The sequence below is a fragment of the Manis javanica genome, chromosome 4 (assembly GCF_040802235.1).
Source record: "Manis javanica isolate MJ-LG chromosome 4, MJ_LKY, whole genome shotgun sequence".
Classification (NCBI taxonomy): Eukaryota; Metazoa; Chordata; class Mammalia; order Pholidota; family Manidae; genus Manis; species Manis javanica.
In genome coordinates this window covers 79745935-79767542 of record NC_133159.1, presented here as the reverse complement: position 1 = coordinate 79767542, position 21608 = coordinate 79745935, and the positions used below count along the sequence as shown (strand labels likewise).

At 36.5% G+C, this 21608-nt stretch overlaps 1 protein-coding gene across 1 annotated transcript; it reads left to right on the top strand.

The window, feature by feature from the left end:
- Positions 1-6667: 6667 nt before the first annotated feature.
- DNTTIP2 (deoxynucleotidyltransferase terminal interacting protein 2) lies at positions 6668-20643 on the top strand. The gene is made up of 7 exons (XM_017647074.3): positions 6668-6817; positions 7842-9469; positions 10851-10989; positions 13742-13837; positions 14878-15042; positions 16601-16710; positions 18843-20643. The coding sequence occupies exons 1-7, from the start codon at positions 6746-6748 to the stop codon at positions 18934-18936; spliced, it is 2304 nt and encodes a 767-aa protein (XP_017502563.3). The 5' UTR covers positions 6668-6745; the 3' UTR covers positions 18937-20643.
- The last annotated feature ends 965 nt before the right edge of the window (positions 20644-21608 follow it).

Below are 21608 nucleotides of genomic sequence, written 5' to 3'. Positions count from 1 at the left end.
AACCCAAATAATTTTAAAAATTCTTCAAAAATCTCTTGTATCTCAATCAATACTTGTAAACCATGTATTTTAATACATGGCTTATAAAATTAAACTAATTATATATATATATATATATATATATATATATATATATATATATATATAATCTAATATATAAAACTAAATTTGCCCTAGTTTTTCAACATAGGGAAAAAGATGTTTCATATTCAGAGTAAATATGCTCGGCTCTTTACCTATCCTAAACAAAGTTTGGTGGTTTACTAGTTGAATAATTTGAACATTAGAATTGTAATGTGAAATCAGCTGACTTACCTGCTAGAACTTTGGACTTTAGTTTCCTAAAGCCTTATTTATATAGCCTTTGTATGAATTGCATGTAATGTAATCAGTGTATATAATTAACATTTTTATTTGGAAATGTATAACATTTTCATGTCTTTAAGCAAATGCTTATTTTAATTTAAGCCTATACAGTGAATTGGTCAAAACATTTTAAAAGGGAGCTTTAATATCACATTTATTGTTTCTTTAAAACCATAGCCTTACAAAATGGATTATCTGAAGGGTTATTTTAAAAATGGGAAAAAAAAACTTGTGTTGCTAATGTATCCAAACTTGAGAGGAGTTCTTGTGTTCTTTTTTTCCCACATTTTTTTGACAACAAAGCAAGATTACAGATTCATTCTGTGAAGGGGATCATGTATGGAATTTTTAAATGAGTTTTTGTTTGTTTCATTTCTGTACCTCTAATATCTGTTGTTGAATAACCTTTTTTTAAAAAACTGATTTTTAAAGGCTTTGTAATTTTTCAAGCTGATGTTCACATCTTTTTTGTGTGTGAACTATTAGAATATAGTGAATACCATTCAAATATTTAAGGAGTTAAATGCTTAAAAAGCCATAAATAAAGAGCAGTAATACTACCAAATAATTGCTTAAAGCTAATTGCTAAGTTATCAATACTGTATATAATAGATATGTTTTCTGGGGAGATGTGTATCGAAGTGACCCAAGGTAGAAAGAATTTATATAATTGTTTTTATCCAGTAAGCATGAAAAGCTGCAGCATTTATTACATTTCCAAAATACACTGGAGCCTTATTTTAACACAATGTACTGTAACTTGGAATTTGTTCTGTGATGAATCTATCTTGAATTCCCATCCAAGAAACTTCAGTCACCAGAAGAACCAAGGTGTCTTATAAAATACATTCACATGGTGTAAATTCTGAAGGCCACATTGTGCCAGTATACTGGTAAAGTATCCATTTAGGAATGGCCAGTGCTAGAACTTGAATCACAATTACTACTAATGATTTTTCTGTTCTCAAAAAAGGCCATTTACACAGCACTGTCTGAAATAGAAAACAAAGTTGTTCTATTTTGAATGAATGGTTTAGACTTTTCCTAACAGAGCCAAGTAGTAACTGAAATAGGCTCTCAATTTTCAGTAAAAAAGATCAAGCCTCATTTAATTATATTTCATCTTGGAACTGATTTTCTTTCTCACCCAAGCATTTTCAATATTTGAAAACGTGATTGATATATTTGTTGTATGTTGGCTGACAACTCATCTTTCTGCCAGTTTTATAGTTAAAATTTGAAGTTGTTTTAATGAGAATTTAAACTATTTGTGTTTCATACTCAAATATACCAACTTATGATTCTGAACCTATTTTCTTAAACTTCCTAACATACCAGAACTTGTACCTGTCATTTTCCCACAAAGTTGATGATGAGGTATGTCCATTTTACTGTTTAAAAATATATAACATAATTTTCATTAATACTTTTTAGTTTTCAGAATTAGAAATAAACTTTGGAGGGGAAAATATCTTAATTAGATAATTTTAATTTTATGGTGTACTATAAAATATACAGGCAAAATATAAAGCATTATTAAATATAACAGTTTTTAATTTTACCTTATTATATTATGAATTGCCTAATTAAAATAAAGTGTGAGTTATATATTTTTTAATTTAATAGTTTCAATAGTTGGAAGTATCCTGGAACATTATATTGATTTTGAATTATTTGAATCCAAACTAGTATGATTTGAAAATAAATTATGAGTAATTTTTAAATGTACAAGCCATAAAGCCATTCATGCACTCATTCAACAAAGATTTATCAACTGCCTACTATGTGCAGGCACTGTGCAGGGTGTTGGCAGATAGACACAGGAATGAGAAAAACAGTCCCTATCTTCAAGGAGCATATAGTATATTTGTCGGGGGAGAGAGATCTGTACATGAACAGCAGCAATAAAAGGCTACATCTGTTAATGATAGAAATGGTGAAAGGGAATGGGGGCATATGGAAGTGGAGTTGGCAGTATCTATTTCACAGAGGCTCCCCTTAATAAATTAGCCTTAGATTAGGATCAGAGGATAAGGTGTGGGTGGGCATTCTGGGCAGAGGCTCGTGTTTGCCTGGTTTGTAAATAATGCTTTTATTAAATGATGAACAGTTTATATGTAAACTTTAGAAACTCAGTGAAAACACTTTCTTCAAGAACTTGTTTCTTATCAGAAAGGAATGGCTTCTCTTCAGACAAGAGTTGTTTTATAAAAGACTAAAATTTGTCCAAATACCCCAAGTATACCAGAGTGTAGCTGTATGAAGTTTCACTACCAGAAAAGTTAAACAAAACTTTAATATGTATCTCAGCGATGAATAAATTATGAAATATCATACAAGATTCTTGTGTGTCTGTTGGTTCATTATTTTAAGAAGGCTCCTGTTTTATAATACAAATTTCTTATTTTGACTCAGCTCTATTTTCCCCATTTCTTTGCTTACTGTTGGTTCTTGTATCCTACTTCATTAACTTCACTTCTTTCTTGCTTAAGCATGTCCTTAGTAATTCTTTCACTGAAGGTTTCTGGGCAGTAAATGTTTTAGCTCTTTTGACTGAAAAATGTGCTTATTTTATTCTGTATCTTAAATGATCATTTGACTAGAATTCTAAGTTTCCAAATACTTTCCGTCAGCAATCTGAAGACAAAATTCCATTGACTTCCAGCATATATATTCTTACTGATGAAAATCTGGATTTCCGTCCCTACAAGTAATGGCTTTTTCTCTGGTCACTTTATTTTTACTTGAAAATTTCAACTTATTTTGATGTATATGGGATTAAAATATCACAGGAAAATTAAAACTTGTTGCAAAGCTTTCTGATAACAAAAAAAGAACTTGACAGAATATTGATAAATGAATTTAATAAAAATTTAAATCATCTGTTCTTCAAAAGACACTTAAAATTAAAATGCAAGCCACAGACTAGGAAGAATCCAATACATATTTCTGATGAAAAATAAGTTGGACATAATCAATTGCACTTCAAAGGACCATCAAGAAAATGAAAATGACAATCCACAGAATGGGAGAAAATATTTGCAAATATATGTTCATTAAGAGTCATATCCAAAATCTGTAATGAACTCTTAAAACCTAATAATAAAACCGAATAAAAAATAGGCAAAAGGTTAGAACAGTTTTCTTCAAAAATATGAATAGTCAATAACATGAAAAGATACTGGACATCATTAGTCATCAGGGAAATGCAATTTAAAAACCACAATGAATCACTACTAAAATAGCTAAAATTTTAAAAGATTGACAATAACAAGCTTGGTGAGGATGTGGAACAAGCAAGACCCTCATATGTTGCTGGTGGGAGTGTAAAATGGTATGACCACTGTAAATACCTTGGTATTTCTTACCAAATGAAATGTACACTTGCCAGAGGACCCAGCAATTCTACTCAAGAGAAAAACATACCCAAAAAGAACATATAAATGTTTATTGCACTTCAGTCATAATAGCTGAAACCACCCAAATGCTATCAGTAATTGAATAAATGAATTGTATTATACAATGGAATACTACTCAGGAATACAAAAGAAAACTACAGTATACACAGTAATACAGTTAAATCTCAGGAACACTCTACTGAGTGAAAGCTAGACATGCAAGACTACATATTGCACTACTCCCTTTGCATGGAACTTTAGAACAGGTGAAATTATTCCTTAGTGACTGTCAATTGCTGTGTTTGGGTACCTCAAGGTCTCTCAAAAGGTTGTAATCGAAGTGTCAGCTGAGATTACTCTCACCTATATGCTTGCTTGAAGTTGGTCTGTTCTCAGCTCACCCATGTGGTTGGCTGGACTGAGTTCTTCATGGGCTATAGGCCAGAGGCCTCCCTGCATTCCTTGCCACGTGGCCCTCCATAGGGCAGCTCCTAAGGTACAGCTAGCTTTCCACAGAATGAACAAATGAGAGACCACAAGAGGGAAGCCAGCCACTTTTGTAACTTCATCTTGAAAGACACACCATCACTTTTGTTATTCTTTTACACTGTAAGTCACTAGGTCCAGCTGACATCCAAGGGTTTGAAACTGGGAGATGGGATCATTGGGGGTCATCTGACAGGGCAAACAACTTAAAAGTTGTCTTGTATGTGGTAATGCAGAATGACTGTGAATAGTAACTATTTTTAGAAGGCTCATGTAACTAACACTCATCTTTTGTAAAATGCTTGACATTCTAGAGAAATTCAACGCTTTGTTTTAAGGGTTTGAGTAGTAAAATTCAAGCTATCACAGGAAATTCCCTTTGGATCTGAGTAATAACTATTGTACCTTTATATTGTATTTATCTAAAACTGGGTTTAATGTATTTGCCCCAAATCCACTTTGGTTAGAGTAGGCAAACAAAGTAGGAATAGAGAAACAAGGCAGAAATAAAACAAAAAACAGAACACTGCAACTTTGCATATGGTCAGCAGGCCTATTGATAGTAGACCAACTCAGGCTTCTCAGATTATGAATATGTACTGACATTTTTATGGGTTTTTTAATACTTGTTTCTTGATCTTTTTGGGGAAACTTTTAAAGGGACCTGCTTGCAAGTGATATTACACATCTAAGGCTCTCCCATTTTCTGTACTTTTCCATACCCACCTCTGTGATCTTAATTTCTATTTTCATGCATTTACTCATATTAAGTTGTTGTAGAGATTAGTTAATACACGTGAAGTACTTAGTACCCAGCATGTACCAAGTAAGTACTTGGTACTCAGCCCTATTGTTGTGATTCATTGTGCATTGTTGCTTTGGTCTCCATTACCTACCTCCAATAGGCTTGCTTTCCTTCCTCTGCACCATTCTGCCCCCTTCAAATCTAGCCTGTTTCTCTTCCACTTAGTCTCACTGCTACTTGGCCCTACTGAAATTCCTTTTTTGTTCCTTAACACATTACCCAGAAGAGTCAGTCTAAGCCTTTTCCATTCTTAAAAGCAGATTAATCTACTTACAGAGAAGATTGACATTATCCATCCAATATCCTCTCCTTTTCTGGTCTCCACCCTAATTTCCCTGCATTCACATTCTCTTTACTTCAATTATCAACTCACTCCTGCCTCAAAGGAGGAAGCATTCTGCAACTAACCCCTCCATCTTGATTTTTTAATCCATTCTTCAGTTGGGAGTGGGCTCAACTGCAAATAAGAGAAAATCCCCAATTATCAGTGGCTTACAGAAAGACAGGTGTTTCTCTCAGGTGACACAGAAGTATTAGTAGGCTGTTTAGGACGGATATGGCAGCTCCACCAGTTATCAGAGGCCCATGTTTTTTTTTTCTTATGGCTTTGCTACCCCTCCAGTGTTCCCTCATCCTCATGGCACCAAAGTGCTGCTTGAAAACCAAAAAACACAACTTTCCAGGGAGTAAAATGAAGTTAAAGAAGGTAGGGGGGCCCTCCTCTCTTTTAAGATGTCCCTAAAGAGCTACACAATTTATGTGTAATGGGGCAAAGTTTAGTTGGCAAAATCTGGCTGCAAGGTTAACTCTGAAAGGAGCTATTTAGTTGGTAGTAGTGTGCCCCATGAAAAATCTATGTCTTGTGACATTAAGAAAAAAATTGGTTTTCTGTTACTAAGAAAAGTAGAGAATAGATTTGGTGAGTCACTAATCCTTTCTCATCTCCAATAATATCCATTTACTTCAATCCCTTTCCATTTCCTTCAAATATATTCTAGCCCTCCTCCCTTCATCCGAAAACTAAATGGCTTCTCTTGATTCTGGTCATTCCCTTCCTTTCGCTGCGAAGTTTCATCGTGCACTTTTACAATTTAACATTTACTCTTTTCTGTTTATTCCATATCTCTAGTTATCATCTCACTTTAAGATTACATAGCTTCTTCCTCTCCGAGTTCCTGGGGTATTTAACGTAACACATTTTTACCCTCAATCAAGTCTTTAAATTTTATTTATACTTAACGTAATAATAACAAGAATATATACATATATATACATTTTTTTAAAAATATATTATTAAGTAATGCGAACATCTCCTTTGGCCACACCCATGGCTACATTAAGACCTTTAGAATTGCCGAACAGGTCAGAGTATGGATAGTGTCAAGCAGAAGATGCAATTTTCCAATTCGTTCGTGTGAAACGGAGACGAGGGCCTTCAGTAACTGGGCTTCGCCGCTTCGCGAAGATCTGCAAAAGGCTGGTATGTGTTCAACGGCACTGGAGTGAATTCCAGAACACCTGCCCTAGGGAATCCGAGGGCCCAACGACCCGGCTTGGGTCGGCAGGCGGGAGGCAACTACGAGATTCTCGCGATACCCAGGATCCTCGCGGAAAACGCGAGCAAAGCACTTCTCTGACGCACTTCCGTGGCGCCGAAACAGGCAGGCCGTGGTACCTCGAAAGTGGGAAGATGGTGGTTACCAGGTCTGCGCGGCCTCCGGCCAGCACCCGAGCCACGTCGCCTGAAAATTCCCAGCAGGAGGTAGGAGATCGCACGGCCCCCTCTTTTCTGCTCGCTGCCTCGTCGAGATGTGCTTAGGAAGGTGGGGGTGGCTCCCTCGAGGGTTGCATGGAACGTGCAGGCCAGGGGCGGAGAGGGCCCGAGCTTGCTGCGCACTGACGCGTACCAGGCCCCGAGCCAAGTCTAGCTTCGTCTTAAGTCCTCACTACAGCCTTTTAAGACACTCTTTGACTTGGAACAGAGAAGTTAGGTAACTGGCCTTGGGTAGTTCAGCTCCGTAATACAGATACATAGCTCAGGCCTTTTAGCCCTAGAGTCAACACCGTAGTAAGGAGGATTACCAAGCGTCAGCCAAATTTAGTGGAATTGGAGTGAAGGGCACCGTTTTCACGTGGGAAGGTTTGCCGTGGCCTCACATTAGCTCCTTTTGGCGGGGGAGGAGCTACGGTGACGCCACTCGGTGGCCCTCAGTTGCGCTCGCTAGCCGACTGCCCGCTGCCTCTAACAGCGATGAAGAGAACGGAGCGTTAATTCGTGTATGTATGTAAAGGTAAGGGTACCATCGTTGTAGGTGTGTTTCTAAACACATCTTTGCTCAGAGTTAATACTTCCCTTCTACCCTCTTCTCCTTTACGTGTGTCGGAATGTAGGTCCACCTAGCATATTTGAGTGGAGAAAATTTTCTCCCTAAAATCAAATACAGATCTTGGGTAAGGCGACTGAGGCAAAGCCCAGCAAATTCAGGGTCAGATCCAGTGTGTAAGTTTATTTTATTTTTTAATCATAGGCGGTGGTTCTTGTGAAGCAGGGTTCTGCAAATGCTGGGTCACATCCAGTAATTAAGTTTTGTGTGTTTTATCATGGGTGGCGGCTGCAATGGTGTTGGTTGATATTTTTGTATTAATCTTGTTTTCCTGAATTTTTTAGTGCCCTTTTAAAATTTGCTTCTGAGGGAGTGCCTCAACTCACTCTGTTCTTATCCCATTCTTACTTAATTACAGTGTGTATTTTTTGTTTTTTTTTGTTTTTATTTTGTGTCTTACAGAATTCTAAAAGAATTCAAGCACATTCAAAAGGCAGGAAGGAAACTCCATCTGTTGAGCCAAATACTGCTGAATCAGGAACCACTAGGAAACAAAGTCCATTGCCTAGAACTCCTAAGACCAGAAAAAGGAAGAGCACAGCTACAGGCTTATTACCAGAAATGAACAAACCATCTACTGATGGAGAGATCTCTGAAGCAGAATCAAATTGTTCTGTGTCCAGGCTCCAGGAACCCATTTTAAGAATAACTAGAAGACGGCAGATCTTAGTTGCATGCACCCCAGTGTCCACTGTTAGGAAGAGGCTGAAAATAACCCCATTAAAAGAGTCTCATACTGAAGAAGAAGTCTCTGAAGCTGAGTCACATGTTTTAGGTATTTCTAGAATTGTGCTTCCTACAGTAATAACTACAAGAACCATAAGAAGGCAGGCTAAATCCCTAAAAGATCCAAACCAAGAATCACATGTAGAAGCTGATTCTGATGCTGAGTCATCATGCTCAGACATTTCATTTTCCAGTATTGCAACTAGAAGAACAACAAGGAGTATGCACAGGAAATTGCAAGCACAAATGAAGGAGAAAGGTACTAAAATTGTACCAGGAAATGAAAAGCAAATCATAAATGTAGCTATGAATTCAGAGGATTCAGATGCTAGACAAATGTCTTTTCATTCACAAGCAAGATCTCTTTCTAAGATAAATCAGCCAGATTTCTGTAGTGATAGTGATGACTTTGATGATGATTCCCTCCACAGAAATTCAGAAAAACAACCAACAGTGCAAAAACATTTTAATATAGGAGAGGAAAAACAAGCCAGTGTTACACCTCTCAGTGAAATACAGCAGAATTGTAAAAGTTTAGATGAAGAAGCTAAAGGAATAACAGATGAGGAAAAAGAAATTAATGAGAAAAATTTGCAGCTGAAGAGTCTTTCTGAACTTCAGGACACCAGCCTTCAGCAGTTAGTTTCTCAGAGACATTCAACCCCCGAAAATAACAAAACCACATCAGAGCCCTCAAATCTGAACTGTGAGGCTGTAATGAAATCATTAACTCAAACATTTGCAGTTATTGAAGTAGACAGATGGAATGAAGAGAGAAAGAGCACCATAAAAACAAGTGACTTGACAGAACTTGGTGATAGTGGTGGCAGTAAAGAAGACTGCACAGATAGAGGTGGCACTGAAGACATGAATGAAGAAAGGGATACGGATTTTGAGTATGATACCAACCTATACAAGTCTGAGTTCAACACATCTCAGGATAAAGGTCATTCTGTTTTATTAGTTCTCAGCAGTGATGAAAGCCAGCAGTTTGAGAACAGTGAGAATGAAGAGGACACTGTGTGTTTTGTAGAAAATAGTGGTCAAAAGGAATCATTAAATGGCGTCTCAGAAAATATGTCATGTGACAATGCATTGTTTGTAATTGACACAACTCCTGGATTGAGTACTGATAAAAATTTTTACCTGGATGAGGGAGATAAGGCCAGTGAGGTTGCCACTGAGGAAGAAAACCAAGAGGAGGAAGAGGATGAACAAAGTGAAGAAGAACTATCAGACCATGATGAAAATAAAGATGAGTCTAGTGATGAAGATGACTTACTAAATAGCACAAAGTCAAAGTTGTAAGTTTTACCTTTGTTTTTGAAAGTAAGATTTTGTAACATTTCAGGTGGCTAACTGACCATAAAATGTAAAGTATTAGAAAACATGGGAATTGAGAAAAGCACCGCCTTGAGTTCTTTATGGAAGAGTTTGTTAGCTAGTATTTCCCTCATCTCTGTGAGTGCCTTTGTTAGTCATATTCTTCCCAGCAATGACAGCTGTCAGTGCTCCTTTTGGTGATATATTAGAAATCATCTGTTAAGATTTTCCTGCAAGATTGTTAAGAGCAACATAAAAGGAAAGTAATTTGTTCTTTTTCTTTGTGTTTATTGTTGAGAAACTAAAAATAGAGAAAGGCCTGAGAAAACCACCTATACCCATTTATCCCCCACTGAAAAGCGCTAATGTTTGGGGCTGTTTTGTTTAGTTTCTTTTCTGTTTGAAATTTGTTTTTTTCCTAGACATAGGCCCTGGTGACAGTGTATCCACTGCATATAAAGGCCTCCTTGCTAAGGATCTATACATTAATAGTTGCCCAGTCCTTAAACAAATGAAATCTCTGAGTCTAGGCTCAGGCCTTTAAGGGCCACACTCCTCCCCAGGATAATTCTAATGTATACTTAGGATTGAGAATCACTGCCAAGGTACTGCAATAGAATGATTTCACTTTCCAATAGAGGAAAAACTTTCAACTGCTCAGTTTATATGAATTACTAGGGAAGAAAGTTTAAGTCCAAGTATACTTGATTATAAAAAGGACTTACCAGTAACAAAAAGTAGAAATTCTCATTGTATAAATACATCAGGAGCCTGGGCCGGCTGCAGAAGATTCTGACTTGGTAAGTCTGGGCTATGACATTTATATTTTTAAAAAAGCTCTGTTGGAAAATACAGATTCTCACTAAAACTCACTTATTGAGAAGTATTACCAAATAGTTTGAGTTCCCAGAAGAACATTCTAACTTTGGATAACCTAGAAGTTCAGAACCTGTCCTTCTCATTGGTTTTAGAGATGGAAGTATGCATATATGAAGTTGAGCTGAATTGCCAGAGGTATCGCCTCCTCTTTTCTGTAATTCTTTGTAAAATTCCTTTATGAAATCTGTTGGCATATTGTGTAGCATTGTTCTCTTTAAGAAAATCTAGGGAATAAATTTGGATGTACTCCCAAAATGCTTTTTTGGTTAACTTATCATCCTAGAATTTTCTTTTAAATGACTTTACTCAATTTAAAATACATTTATTCACAGTTTTTGAGAAACTCCATTGTAAAAATTTTCTGGGGTTTTTTGATCATTGAGGGTAAAAGGAGAGAAGAAAAAAGTGATTTTCAGGAATACAGTTCAGTTGTTTTCATTTTGATTTAAGCACTTGATCTTTAAGTGGTCCTTTCTCTTTCAGTCTGAAGTTGACAAGCAGCAGCATAGACCCTGGTCTGAGTATCAAGCAATTAGGTGGTTTGTATATTAATTTCAATGCAGACAAACTTCAGTCAAATAAGAGAACACTAACACAGATCAAGGAGAAAAAAACAAATGAGGTAAGTTACATGAAGTTTTCTATTGGTGTTCATAGAGCTAGCCAATTGCATCTAGCAGTGATTAGTTCTTGGTAAGAGACTAGTTTTCCTACAGTAAAACCTTAACCTACTGTGCCTTTTTCCCCTTTCCAGAATAATCATTTCTTCTTTTTATAAAGTCCTAGCTATAGAAAATGACACTTGAAAAATAAAGTAATACAGGATGAATATTCCTCTTGTACTTGCCAGTTATGATCCCAGGGGTTGTGTTTTTATTCTTGTACTTTTATTTATTAATTGTTCTGGACCCTGTTGAGAATCTGAAAGCTGAGTGCCTCACAATACCTCCCCAACCAAGAAGAAGTGCACATGTGTATATAGACTTAAAAATTAATTTGGCAATGAATGGAGTAGGTAAACTCATCCAAACCCTTTGCCTCAGCTACCTACTTGCACAGTGTTTTCCCAGCTCTCCATTTTCTAGCCTTGGTGCCTCTTAAGGTGTCTTTCGTCCAAGTGCTTGTTTGTTAATTGAGATGTGCTGAGGCACTTGACCTCACTAATTGCCCTCCTCTTCCCTGCCTGAACCAGCTCTTTTGTTTTCTCTGTCTTGGTTAATGACACCAAATCTCTTTCCCTTTTGCAGTCAGTGAGTAATCCTAGAGGACGATGCTTTTTACATGCTTGCTTCTGTTTCCTCCTTTTCAGGCCGTTGTCACTGGCTGGTGCAGGCCTCCATTTTTCATTCTGAACTACTGCAGTTGCCTCCTTCCTCTTGGTAGATTTCTCTTTCTGAATACACATATCTCACTATGATCTCCTGTTTAAATCCTCCAGTGGTTTCTCAGCCTTCAAGGGGCCTTCCTCCAGCTCTGACTCTGTCAGCTTTGTTCTTGCCATTGAAGACTACTGTAGTTCCCTGAATATAAAACCTTCCCCAGGCCAATGCAGAGATCACACTTCACTGCCTTTGGGAAGCAAACCTTCTCTGACCCTAGTCCCTACCCCACCTCCTCTGTGCATCTGTAATGCACAGTACAGATGTGATTCATTATTGATCATGTGGTGTAGTTGCTGTTTCACTGTGTTTTATTTCTGTAAAACAGGATTTCTCAACCTCAGCAATACTGGTGTTTGAGGGCTGGATAATTCTTTGTTGTGGGAGGCTATCCTGTGCAACATAGGATGTTCAGCATATTCCCTGGCCTCTGTCCACTAGACGCCAATAGTAACCATCCTCCCTGCCACACACATACCAGAGAATGTCCTCAGACATTGCCAGTTGCTCCCAATTTAGAACCACTGTCCAGTAGCCTAGTACTTGACACACACAACAAACCCTTATTAATCTGTTAAATAATGTCATGTTCTCTTTTCTCAGTGAAAGGATAGTCTAGTCTGCTACTATTCTACCCAGAAACTTCTTGGCCTGAACCTAGATTTAGGGTTTCTGAATTGATAATTGATTTCTGAATTGGTCCTTTGAAATGTTATTCACCAAATATTTGCTGTATTCCTATGAACTGTTTTGAGGGATAAGGAGCCGTCTTTAAAGGAGCTGTCTTTACTTCTTATGCTGGGGGAAGTGACTCATTACCCCGAGGATCTTTTTGGTTTCACTAACAGTATTATGACAGTGTGTAATCATCCTAGGCAAGTAACAAAAAATGCAGAATTTGTTTAGGGAAGAATTAACACTTGACTACACAAAATTTTAAAATTTAGGCAATTAAAAACATCTTAGCAAAGACATATAAAAGACCATAGGATAATATTAGCAAGACACAAAATATTTTTTACCATTAATAAGAACATAACCCTATATAAAAATGAAAAACAACCCAAAGAAGTGCACACATTCCCACAGAAGACTTAAACATAGCTAATAATACACAAAAAGATGATGGACAGCCAGTGAAAACAGCCATAAGGCAGCACCGAACGTACAAATACCTAGTGTTAATACTTAGTGTTGGTGGCAATGTAAAGATCACTGTTAAGCTGTTGGTAGGAGTTTATATTACTTGACTGCAAGTTTAGCAGTAACTATCAAAATTTATAGAAATGACCACAAGTGCAGAGATGATGTTAACATTGTTTAATGGAAGACTTCAGTGGAGACTGTTAAACTAAATGTCAGAAGAGAACTTGTGCATAATAGCTATTCAAGGAATGAAATTCATCTGTATATGAAAATTGACATTGAAAGAGTAACTTGATATGTTTTTCAAGATATGCAAAGAGTAGATTTGTTTAGATAGGCTATCCCACTGGTAAAACAAAGTATGTTGTTTAATCAAAATCTGTAATCACTGTACTTAATAGTCTAGTCTCCTGAGATCACAGGAAGCTGTTTTACCAACATCAAAAGGACTTACTGAAGACTAGTCAGATTTTTTTCAGGGATTTCACGAACCACTTGGCATTTTTCCAGTTGTTTGACACAGGTGGCTGTTTGCAAACCAGTAAATAGAAGTGGACACATTGTATAAATCTGGTGTGTGCAAATTCAGATTAGAAAAGGAAATTTGAGATGAATATCAGTTTTATATATTGTCTAAAATAATCCTTAGTTTTTCTCAAAAAATTTTACTGTGATGTAATTTATGAATTTAAGGACAGGAACAAATTTGCAGTAGTATATCTGCATAAAGGAGGTTAATATGTTTGGAGAAGTCTTCAGTGTGGAAGATGTTAATGCTCATAGGCAAAAAAAATGTTGACAAAATCATGACTTTCTGACATTATTTTAAAACCAATTAAATTTTTATAGTTTCTGCAGAAAGCTATCATTACTCCTGATTTTGAAAAAAACTTCTGTGTCCCACCATATAGTGAATCAAAGTATCAACTTCAGAAAAAACGCAGAGTAAGTACAGTTACTCTTATTTAGAATGTTTGGATGTGTTTGACTACATATGTTCAGACTATACAATGAAGTTGTAAAATATGTTTTCCAAAGGAAATTATTACACATACCTAAAGGCACATAAAATACAGTTTGGTAGATATTTTATATGGATTTGCAGTAAGTGGAAGTGCACTAAGTGGTGCGCATAGATAGATACAGCTTTTTTTTTTCCCGTCTTTCAAAATAGTGACAGCATGAGAACTTACTGTCCACACCTCTTGGCTTATAGGTCCTGTTTACTAAGGGGTAGGAGCTCTGTTGCAGGCTGTTGTTAGGGAACTTAATATAGTCAGCTAAAAACCTTAGTCTGTTTAGTCTGCCAAATCAGAGGATAGAAAAACTATTTTCTTTGGTAAAATAGAGGGAATTGAATGCTATATTAACTAATAAACATAAGGAAAATAACAAGCCTAAGAAAAATTTGGGTTTACTATAAACAAATGCAAGGAAATTTGAGACTGGTCTTCCAGTAGTGTCACTAATACAGAGCACTCTGGTACATGGTAGACATAATTGGATGAATGAAACAAAAATAAATAACTAGCTGTAAGTTTTCAAAAGAAAAGATTTTTTAAACTTTAGAAATAATACAAATTTCTGTACTTTTGGAGTGACTGAATAAAAGTATTAATGTGTACAGATAAGCTCCACAAGGGAAAATGTTCTTATACATTATCCCTTGTATAGGCTATTTTAGACAATAAAAATTGAAGCTGTGGGTTAGTCTATCGGCAATCCTTACAAAAATACAGAATAAATATTAAGGAGACCTCACTAATGAAACCGATAATGCTGTGCCTAATTTATCAGAGAATCACTTTTGTGATTTAATTCCCTGTATGAAAGATGAATCTACAGACATACATTCTGTCAAGTAACCTTACTTGTCTTTAATTTATGAAATTTGCTGTATGTATTATTTTGGGAGAAATGAAGTGTTGTTTATAAACTGCCTATTAAAGTTAGAATTTTGTTTGATTTTGAAATCTGAATTTTAGAAAGAAAGACAAAAAACAGCAGGTGATGGCTGGTTTGGTATGAAAGCTCCAGAGTTGACAGATGAACTAAAAAACGATCTCAAAGCACTGAAGATGAGAGCAAGCATGGACCCAAAAAGGTTTTACAAGAAAAATGATAGAGATGGCTTCCCCAAATACTTTCAGGTATGAAGCAAACAGAATGATGGTGGGGTGATGGTCTGTGGATTTTTGTTTGGAAAGCACTATAGTGACATTTCTGTTTACCATCTAAAGATGACGAATATTTGTGGTGTACATCTGCTTAGGCCATAAATAGCCAGAAGCCAATTCAGACAGTCACCAGCTTGTAATGGCTTTCCATACAGAGAGAAGGTGTTGCAAATGGTAGCGGAGTTTCCAGGTCACCTCTGTAAAAGTTGTGGAACCTAGAGTATGGGTACATGAATAATACTATGAATATACCATACATGAATAATACTAGCCTAAGAGGATCCTTGCAGGATGTAGGAGGAAAGAGGAAATATTTGCACATAACTCTTCTTTTCAGGTTAGAGGGGCATCCTCAGGCAAATTCTGAAAATTAGTTAAAAGTTAGTTTTCAAAGTGTTTTCAGATAAAAGTCCAGTTGATTCATCCTGTGGTGGCTCTCAAGTTCAATTTGTCCTTGGCTACCTTTCTTGTCACTCATCTGGATCACTATAATAGTCCTTTGCCCCCAGGTCTGCTCTCCCTTCTAGTCCATCCTCTACACTGTAGCTGGTATCCAATCTTTAACACAAAATAAGGCAATCTGTTTGTGATACACCCCCTATTCAATTATATCACAGATACCATTCAATGATACCTTCAGTGATTCTTTATGATGTGTAGGATATGAGTCTATGTCCCTCAGTATGGCCCTTCACATCTGTACCTAAACCAGTTCTCCAGCCCTTCTTTTGTCACATAGCCCTCTTAAGCGCCAACACATTAGCTACCCAATCTTAGAATATGTGCAGACTGGTCTTGGCATTATGACTTGGCATGTGCTTGGCTCTGCCATGCTTGCTTGGTGAAATTTTACCCGTACAAATCCAAGTTAAAATGTAATTCTTGGCAAAATCTTCTTTACCTCCCTTAGGTAGAATTGGTCACTTAGTTTTCAGAGCATCTGTAATGTTTTTTATTCAGCATAATACTATGTTGTGCTTTAATTCTGTTATCTGTGTGTATCAGCCTTAAGACTATGGGCTCCTCATTGGCAGGACCAGATGTTGTCTTTGTTTCCCAAACACCTGCACAATGTCTGGTACATAGTGGACACTATAAATTTTACTTGGTTGTATATATGAACAAACAGAGTGGTCACTAGAAGGTTCTACATTGGCAGCATTTATAATAATCTAGAAGACCAAACATGTATAGTAGAAGTTATGTGTTAAGTTGGGAGACTAAAATAAGAGTTTATTACTAGTCCCATTTTTCTCTAGTTACACTATTCTTTAAGAATTTTTTATACTGTTTAGCATTAAAGTATATAAAAGCAATTTTAGGTTTACTATAAACTAATGAAGAAATGCAGATTGAATAGGTGATTTATTTTTGCTTTAATATTGGCAAAAGTAACTTTAACATTGGTATAATGTAAGTTTCTGTTTTCCATTCTTTTCTATAAATATACTTTATTAGAGCTACCCTGAAATATGAAAGCAGCTTGGCATTCAGTTACTGCATGACTCATATTTCAATCAATTGTTCACAGATTGGAACCATTGTTGATAATCCAGCTGACTTCTACCATTCACGAATTCCCAAGAAACAAAGGAAGAGAACTATTGTAGAAGAACTGCTTGCTGATTCTGAGTTCAGAAGGTAAAGGAGTTCATGTTTTGCTTTATAATATGTATGCTTTCCTTTAGAATGTGCATAAACTTTGAAAATTTGAGGTAATTTTTCAGTGTCTTAGTATGGAGTTCCTCAACAGCAGCACTATTTGCATTTTGAATGGGATAATTTTTTATTAGTGGGGACTGTCCTGTGCCTTGTAGGATGCAATGTTAGCACCCTGGCCTCTGCCAACTATGTTATTAGCACACGCACACACACCCACCCCCAAATTCATGACAGTCAGAAATGTTTCCAGACTTTTCCAGATGTCCCCTGCAGAGCATAAACATTCCCAGCTTAGAGCCTCTGCTTTAAAGGGAAGCTGGAAAGTATTTGGCTAGAGGAGAATGAGCTCCAAGGAGATGGAATCAGTAGCCAGGTAGGCATTGAGAACACCAGGCAGGTACAGTGTCATACAAGTCAAGGAAAGGGAACATTATAAGCAGGTATAAACTGGAAGGAGTGGTTAACAGGAATAAATGCTGCTGAGAGATTAAGTGCTATAATAACTAAAACTTCCTTTGGATATAGTTACATGGATGTCACAGTAACCTTGGCCAGGAGTTTTAGAGGAATAATGAGGAAGAAACCAGTGGAGGGGACTGGAGAGTTAGTTGAAAATGATGAAATGGAAACAAATCTTTGAAAAAGTTTGGTTGTGAGGAAGAATGGAGAGGCAGGGCTAGTGAGTATGGTTTAGAGGATTTTTTAAGATGGGAGCAATCTGAGTAATGTCCTTGAAGCAGCTGCATATGTATTACAGACTTAAAAGTATACTTCATATAGACACTTTTGTTGAACTTCCAGATTAGTTTAATAACAAAAGTGAAAGTACTTACTAAGGGTTTTGAAATAATGTAATTATAGGCCTGGAAAACAAATTTAACTCAAGTTTTATGTAAGCTATTTAATGAATCTGGGTCATGGTAAAATTTAGAAATAATTATTCTCTCCTTGGCTATCTATATATTGTTGGCTTCCAAATGTGTATGCCTAGTCCAGCTCTCTCCTTAGTCCAAACTCATGTGTCCAACTGCTGCCTCAGGAACATGCAGTGGATATCTTAAAAGCACCTCTAAGAGCTAACTTGTGGTTTCTCCTGACCCCACCTTTCCTGCACAGCCTCGTTCTCTCCCAGAGCTCTGTACCTCACAACTGAACAGCAGTACCATGCATCCATTAGGGCAAGTGTTTGATAACACTTGCTTTCTTCAGTCCGATACTCAGAGTCCCTCCTACTTCCTAATCTCTCTCAAGCCTGTCTCTTTCTGTCATTCTCACCAGAGGTATGGTGCCATCTAACTGAGTCTTTTCCTACCTAACTGTTAACTATGTTTCATATAAAAATTGACCTACATGTTGTAATCTTGATGGCCGTCTCAGAGGTCATAGCAATGTCAGTAGTGCTATCACTTAAAAATAATCCTAGAATAAGAAGTTAGGGTAGTAAACTAGAAATTTAGTAGAATGAAACTCATAAAATTGCAGGTTAGAGATCATCTTACCAGTTCTTTTGTTTCCCATACTTCAGTCATTGAATACCATTTGCATAATGTTTCCATTATCTGTATACTGCCTTCTTGAGAAGGAAACTTTATATTGCTATTGTACTGGACCACACTTTGAAAACCTTTGGTCTATGATGTATTTCTTAAGGTTCTAAGAAATACATTGTGTGTTTTCGGGTTAAGTATAAACTTTTGTCTTATGTAGTCCTTATTTCTACATTTTTATTCCACAAAAATGTTCCAAGTATTTGATAACTAACTGGTATCACTAGATACTGTACATGGTCATTTAATGACTGAAAGTTTTAAAAAGCCTTCCCTCTACACTTGAATTTTTTTCTTACTAGACTCACAAGTAACAGTTTTTTCTCACTAGACTGCAAGCTCTCTGAGGGCAGGGACTATCACTCTCTGCTTCACTACTCTGACCCCAGTTCCTAGTATGGCTCCTTATTACATGGTGGAGCTTAATACAAATGTGATGACTAGATAGTGAAAATGCTTTAAAAAAAAATTGAGATTTAGAAGCCACCATCTTCCCCGCCAACCAAGAGTTACATCAACTTCTTCAAATGTCTAGTGACTTGAAGGTTTGGTTTTTCTTTTTAGATATAACCGAAGGAAGTACTCCGAGATCATGGCTGAAAAAGCAGCAAATGCAGCAGGAAAGAAGTTTCGAAAGAAGAAGAAATTTAGAAATTAAGAATCAGCAAGCAAATCATAGTATTTTACATCTCCCCTTTATTTACTCAAGATGTTCTGAAGACTAACACCATTACATACATTAACATTGGCTGGCCCTATCTATATATAGGGGTTTCTGTTCAGAAGTTCATTTGAAAAGAAATCAATTACATGCTCTTTCCCTTGAAATAAAGTTAGGTATGTCTACAAAGACCCATTCATCCTTGGACCCTTTGAAGGGGAAAAGAAGTAAAGAACCTCAACCATTTTAAGATAATATTTTTTGTAGAGTTTTCAGTGCTTGGTTATTTAAAGAAAAATGAGCTAAAAGACATTTAGAAAGTATAAAGGTTGCTAACATTCACAAATTTAAAACAGTATCAAACATAGATAGAGGATCCTGTAATTACTGTATAGGGGGAGGATGGTGGACAGGAAACATCCTTTTGCCAGCTGCAAATTCAGGTCCAAGATACTGGTGAGGTTGAGATACAGAGATCTGCTTGCTGCCAATATAAAAGCCATAATTGAAACCAAAGCAATGATGATCAGAGAACTAAATGATGAAGCTATTAAAAGGACTTAAAAGATAAAGACTACCTAGTAAATTTGGGTTAGAGGTAGAAGTAGCAGTAGAGCTGTTTTCCTTCCTTAGCAACTGAAACAGGAGGACTGATTTTATCCAGATTCATTGTTGTCTTCCAAGTGAAACAGGATTAACTCAATATAATTCTAATTTGGCCAGGAGACAGAATGGCCCAGTTTGTCTCATCTCCCGTTGCAGAAGTATGCATCCTGGCTAAGCTGCCTGTGGCACCCAAGGAATGCTGGGTCATTTCTACTAGAGCTTAATAGGACATTCTTGGTTCTGGGTGGGTTTTTTCCTTCAGGTCATTAGGTGGGACCTCTCTGTTCACCATGCATACTGCTTGTGATTTCAGTAAATAAGTCTCATATTTTGCATTTATTGCCTGGGATCATAGGCAACCTAATAACACTGTCAGATGGCAAATTCGTAGGTGGAATTAAGGAAGCATCTGTATAAAAGAGAAGCATCTGTTCTCTTTTATAGAAAAACCTGTATTCTAATCATTTGTTAAACAAGGACCTGCTATGAGAGGACTAAATACCAAAACAAGAAGATACAACAGTTAGTTTACCCTTTACACATTCTTCCAGAAAGAAATTAGCAAAAACAACTATTAATCTATTATGCTATGAGAACACTTAAGTTGTCAGTCATTCTGTGCGGTGGGACAGCTCTGCACAATTAAGAACTAGTTTTTCTCAGGCTTAGGCTATGGAGTGGGTCAACTTCTTACCTCTTGTATAATTTTCTTGCTGGTTTCTGACTCGTGAATGAATGCTAGAATAGGTTGAATTATTTGATACTTCAAAACTGCAGTTATGGCAAATATTATGGTGCACTTTGCTGGGAAAATGACCTCTAGTCATTCCTATACAAAAGCAGCATTAGACTAAGGCAATGTTGGAGAAAGAACGGAACCTAAGTGCTGAGTCCTACTCTGTTGCTAAGCCACATTACAGGTCCTCACAGTATGTGTTTTATTTACTTTAAAATTTTAACATGCTCTTTTTTGTTTCCATTGATTTCATTTTTAAGTTTATTATATGTAATTTTGTAAGCTATTTAGCTTGGAACAAAGTTTTAGCAAATGTAAAATACGTTATTCAGTGAAATAAACTGAAATTACTCAACTAAAAATCATTTAGTCACCTGACATTTCTTATAAGGAATTAAGACTGGTAACATGTACAGCTGCTGCTTCTCAGATGTGATCACAGATTTATTTCAAATCTTCAAAACTAAGAAAAGTACCAAACTGGTTAAGGGAAAGATCAGAAGGAAGTCTCTCAGCCTTCTATAACTATTTGGACATTTGAATAATGGATGTATTTGTCTTGTTTTTTACGCAAAGCAGCTCTTTGGGAAACAGGTTTTTGAGGCTTTGGCTTGTGTCAGTAAACTCAGCTCACTGGGGCTAAGTAACTACCAGAAAGTACTTTGAGTCAAGTGAAAAATATAAAGCATACAAATTTTGCCGATATGGTAGTGGGTGGATGAAAGCAGGGCCTTTAGGATACCTAAAGATTTTGAAAGATTTCTAAAATACCTCATCTTGTTCCAAAATGCTTTTAAGCAGCTTATAAAAAATGCTTACAACACAGCTTTTTGAGTGAGGATATTAGGGAAAGTAAGGATGGAAGAAATAAGGTGGTCAGGGTGACATTAAAAAGAAGATCCTGTGAAACAGTTGATAAAGGCTCTGAGATTCCTCAAAAACCAGTTGTGTTCAGTATTCTACCAAAAGATGAAAAACAAACCAACTACGTTAGAGAAACACCATTATTCCTATTAACGACCTGGGAAAATGTCTTACAGGTCACTGTAACAGTGTCAGACAAGAGGCCGTACTTTTCTGGATGATAAATAGGGTTTTAAAGGGAAGAGGGGGAGAGGGGTCTATATAGTAAAGTTCAATAAAACTTTGAGTAATGGATAAATTCATGGAATGCATTCTTAGAAATAGCAGTTACAAGAAAACATCATACAGAAAGGAAAAATAATAACATCTCCAGGGGTGGTTTTACTGGGTCAAATGGTATTTTTATTTTTAGGTTTTTGAGGAACCTCCATATTGCTTCCCACAACTGTTGAACCAATTTACA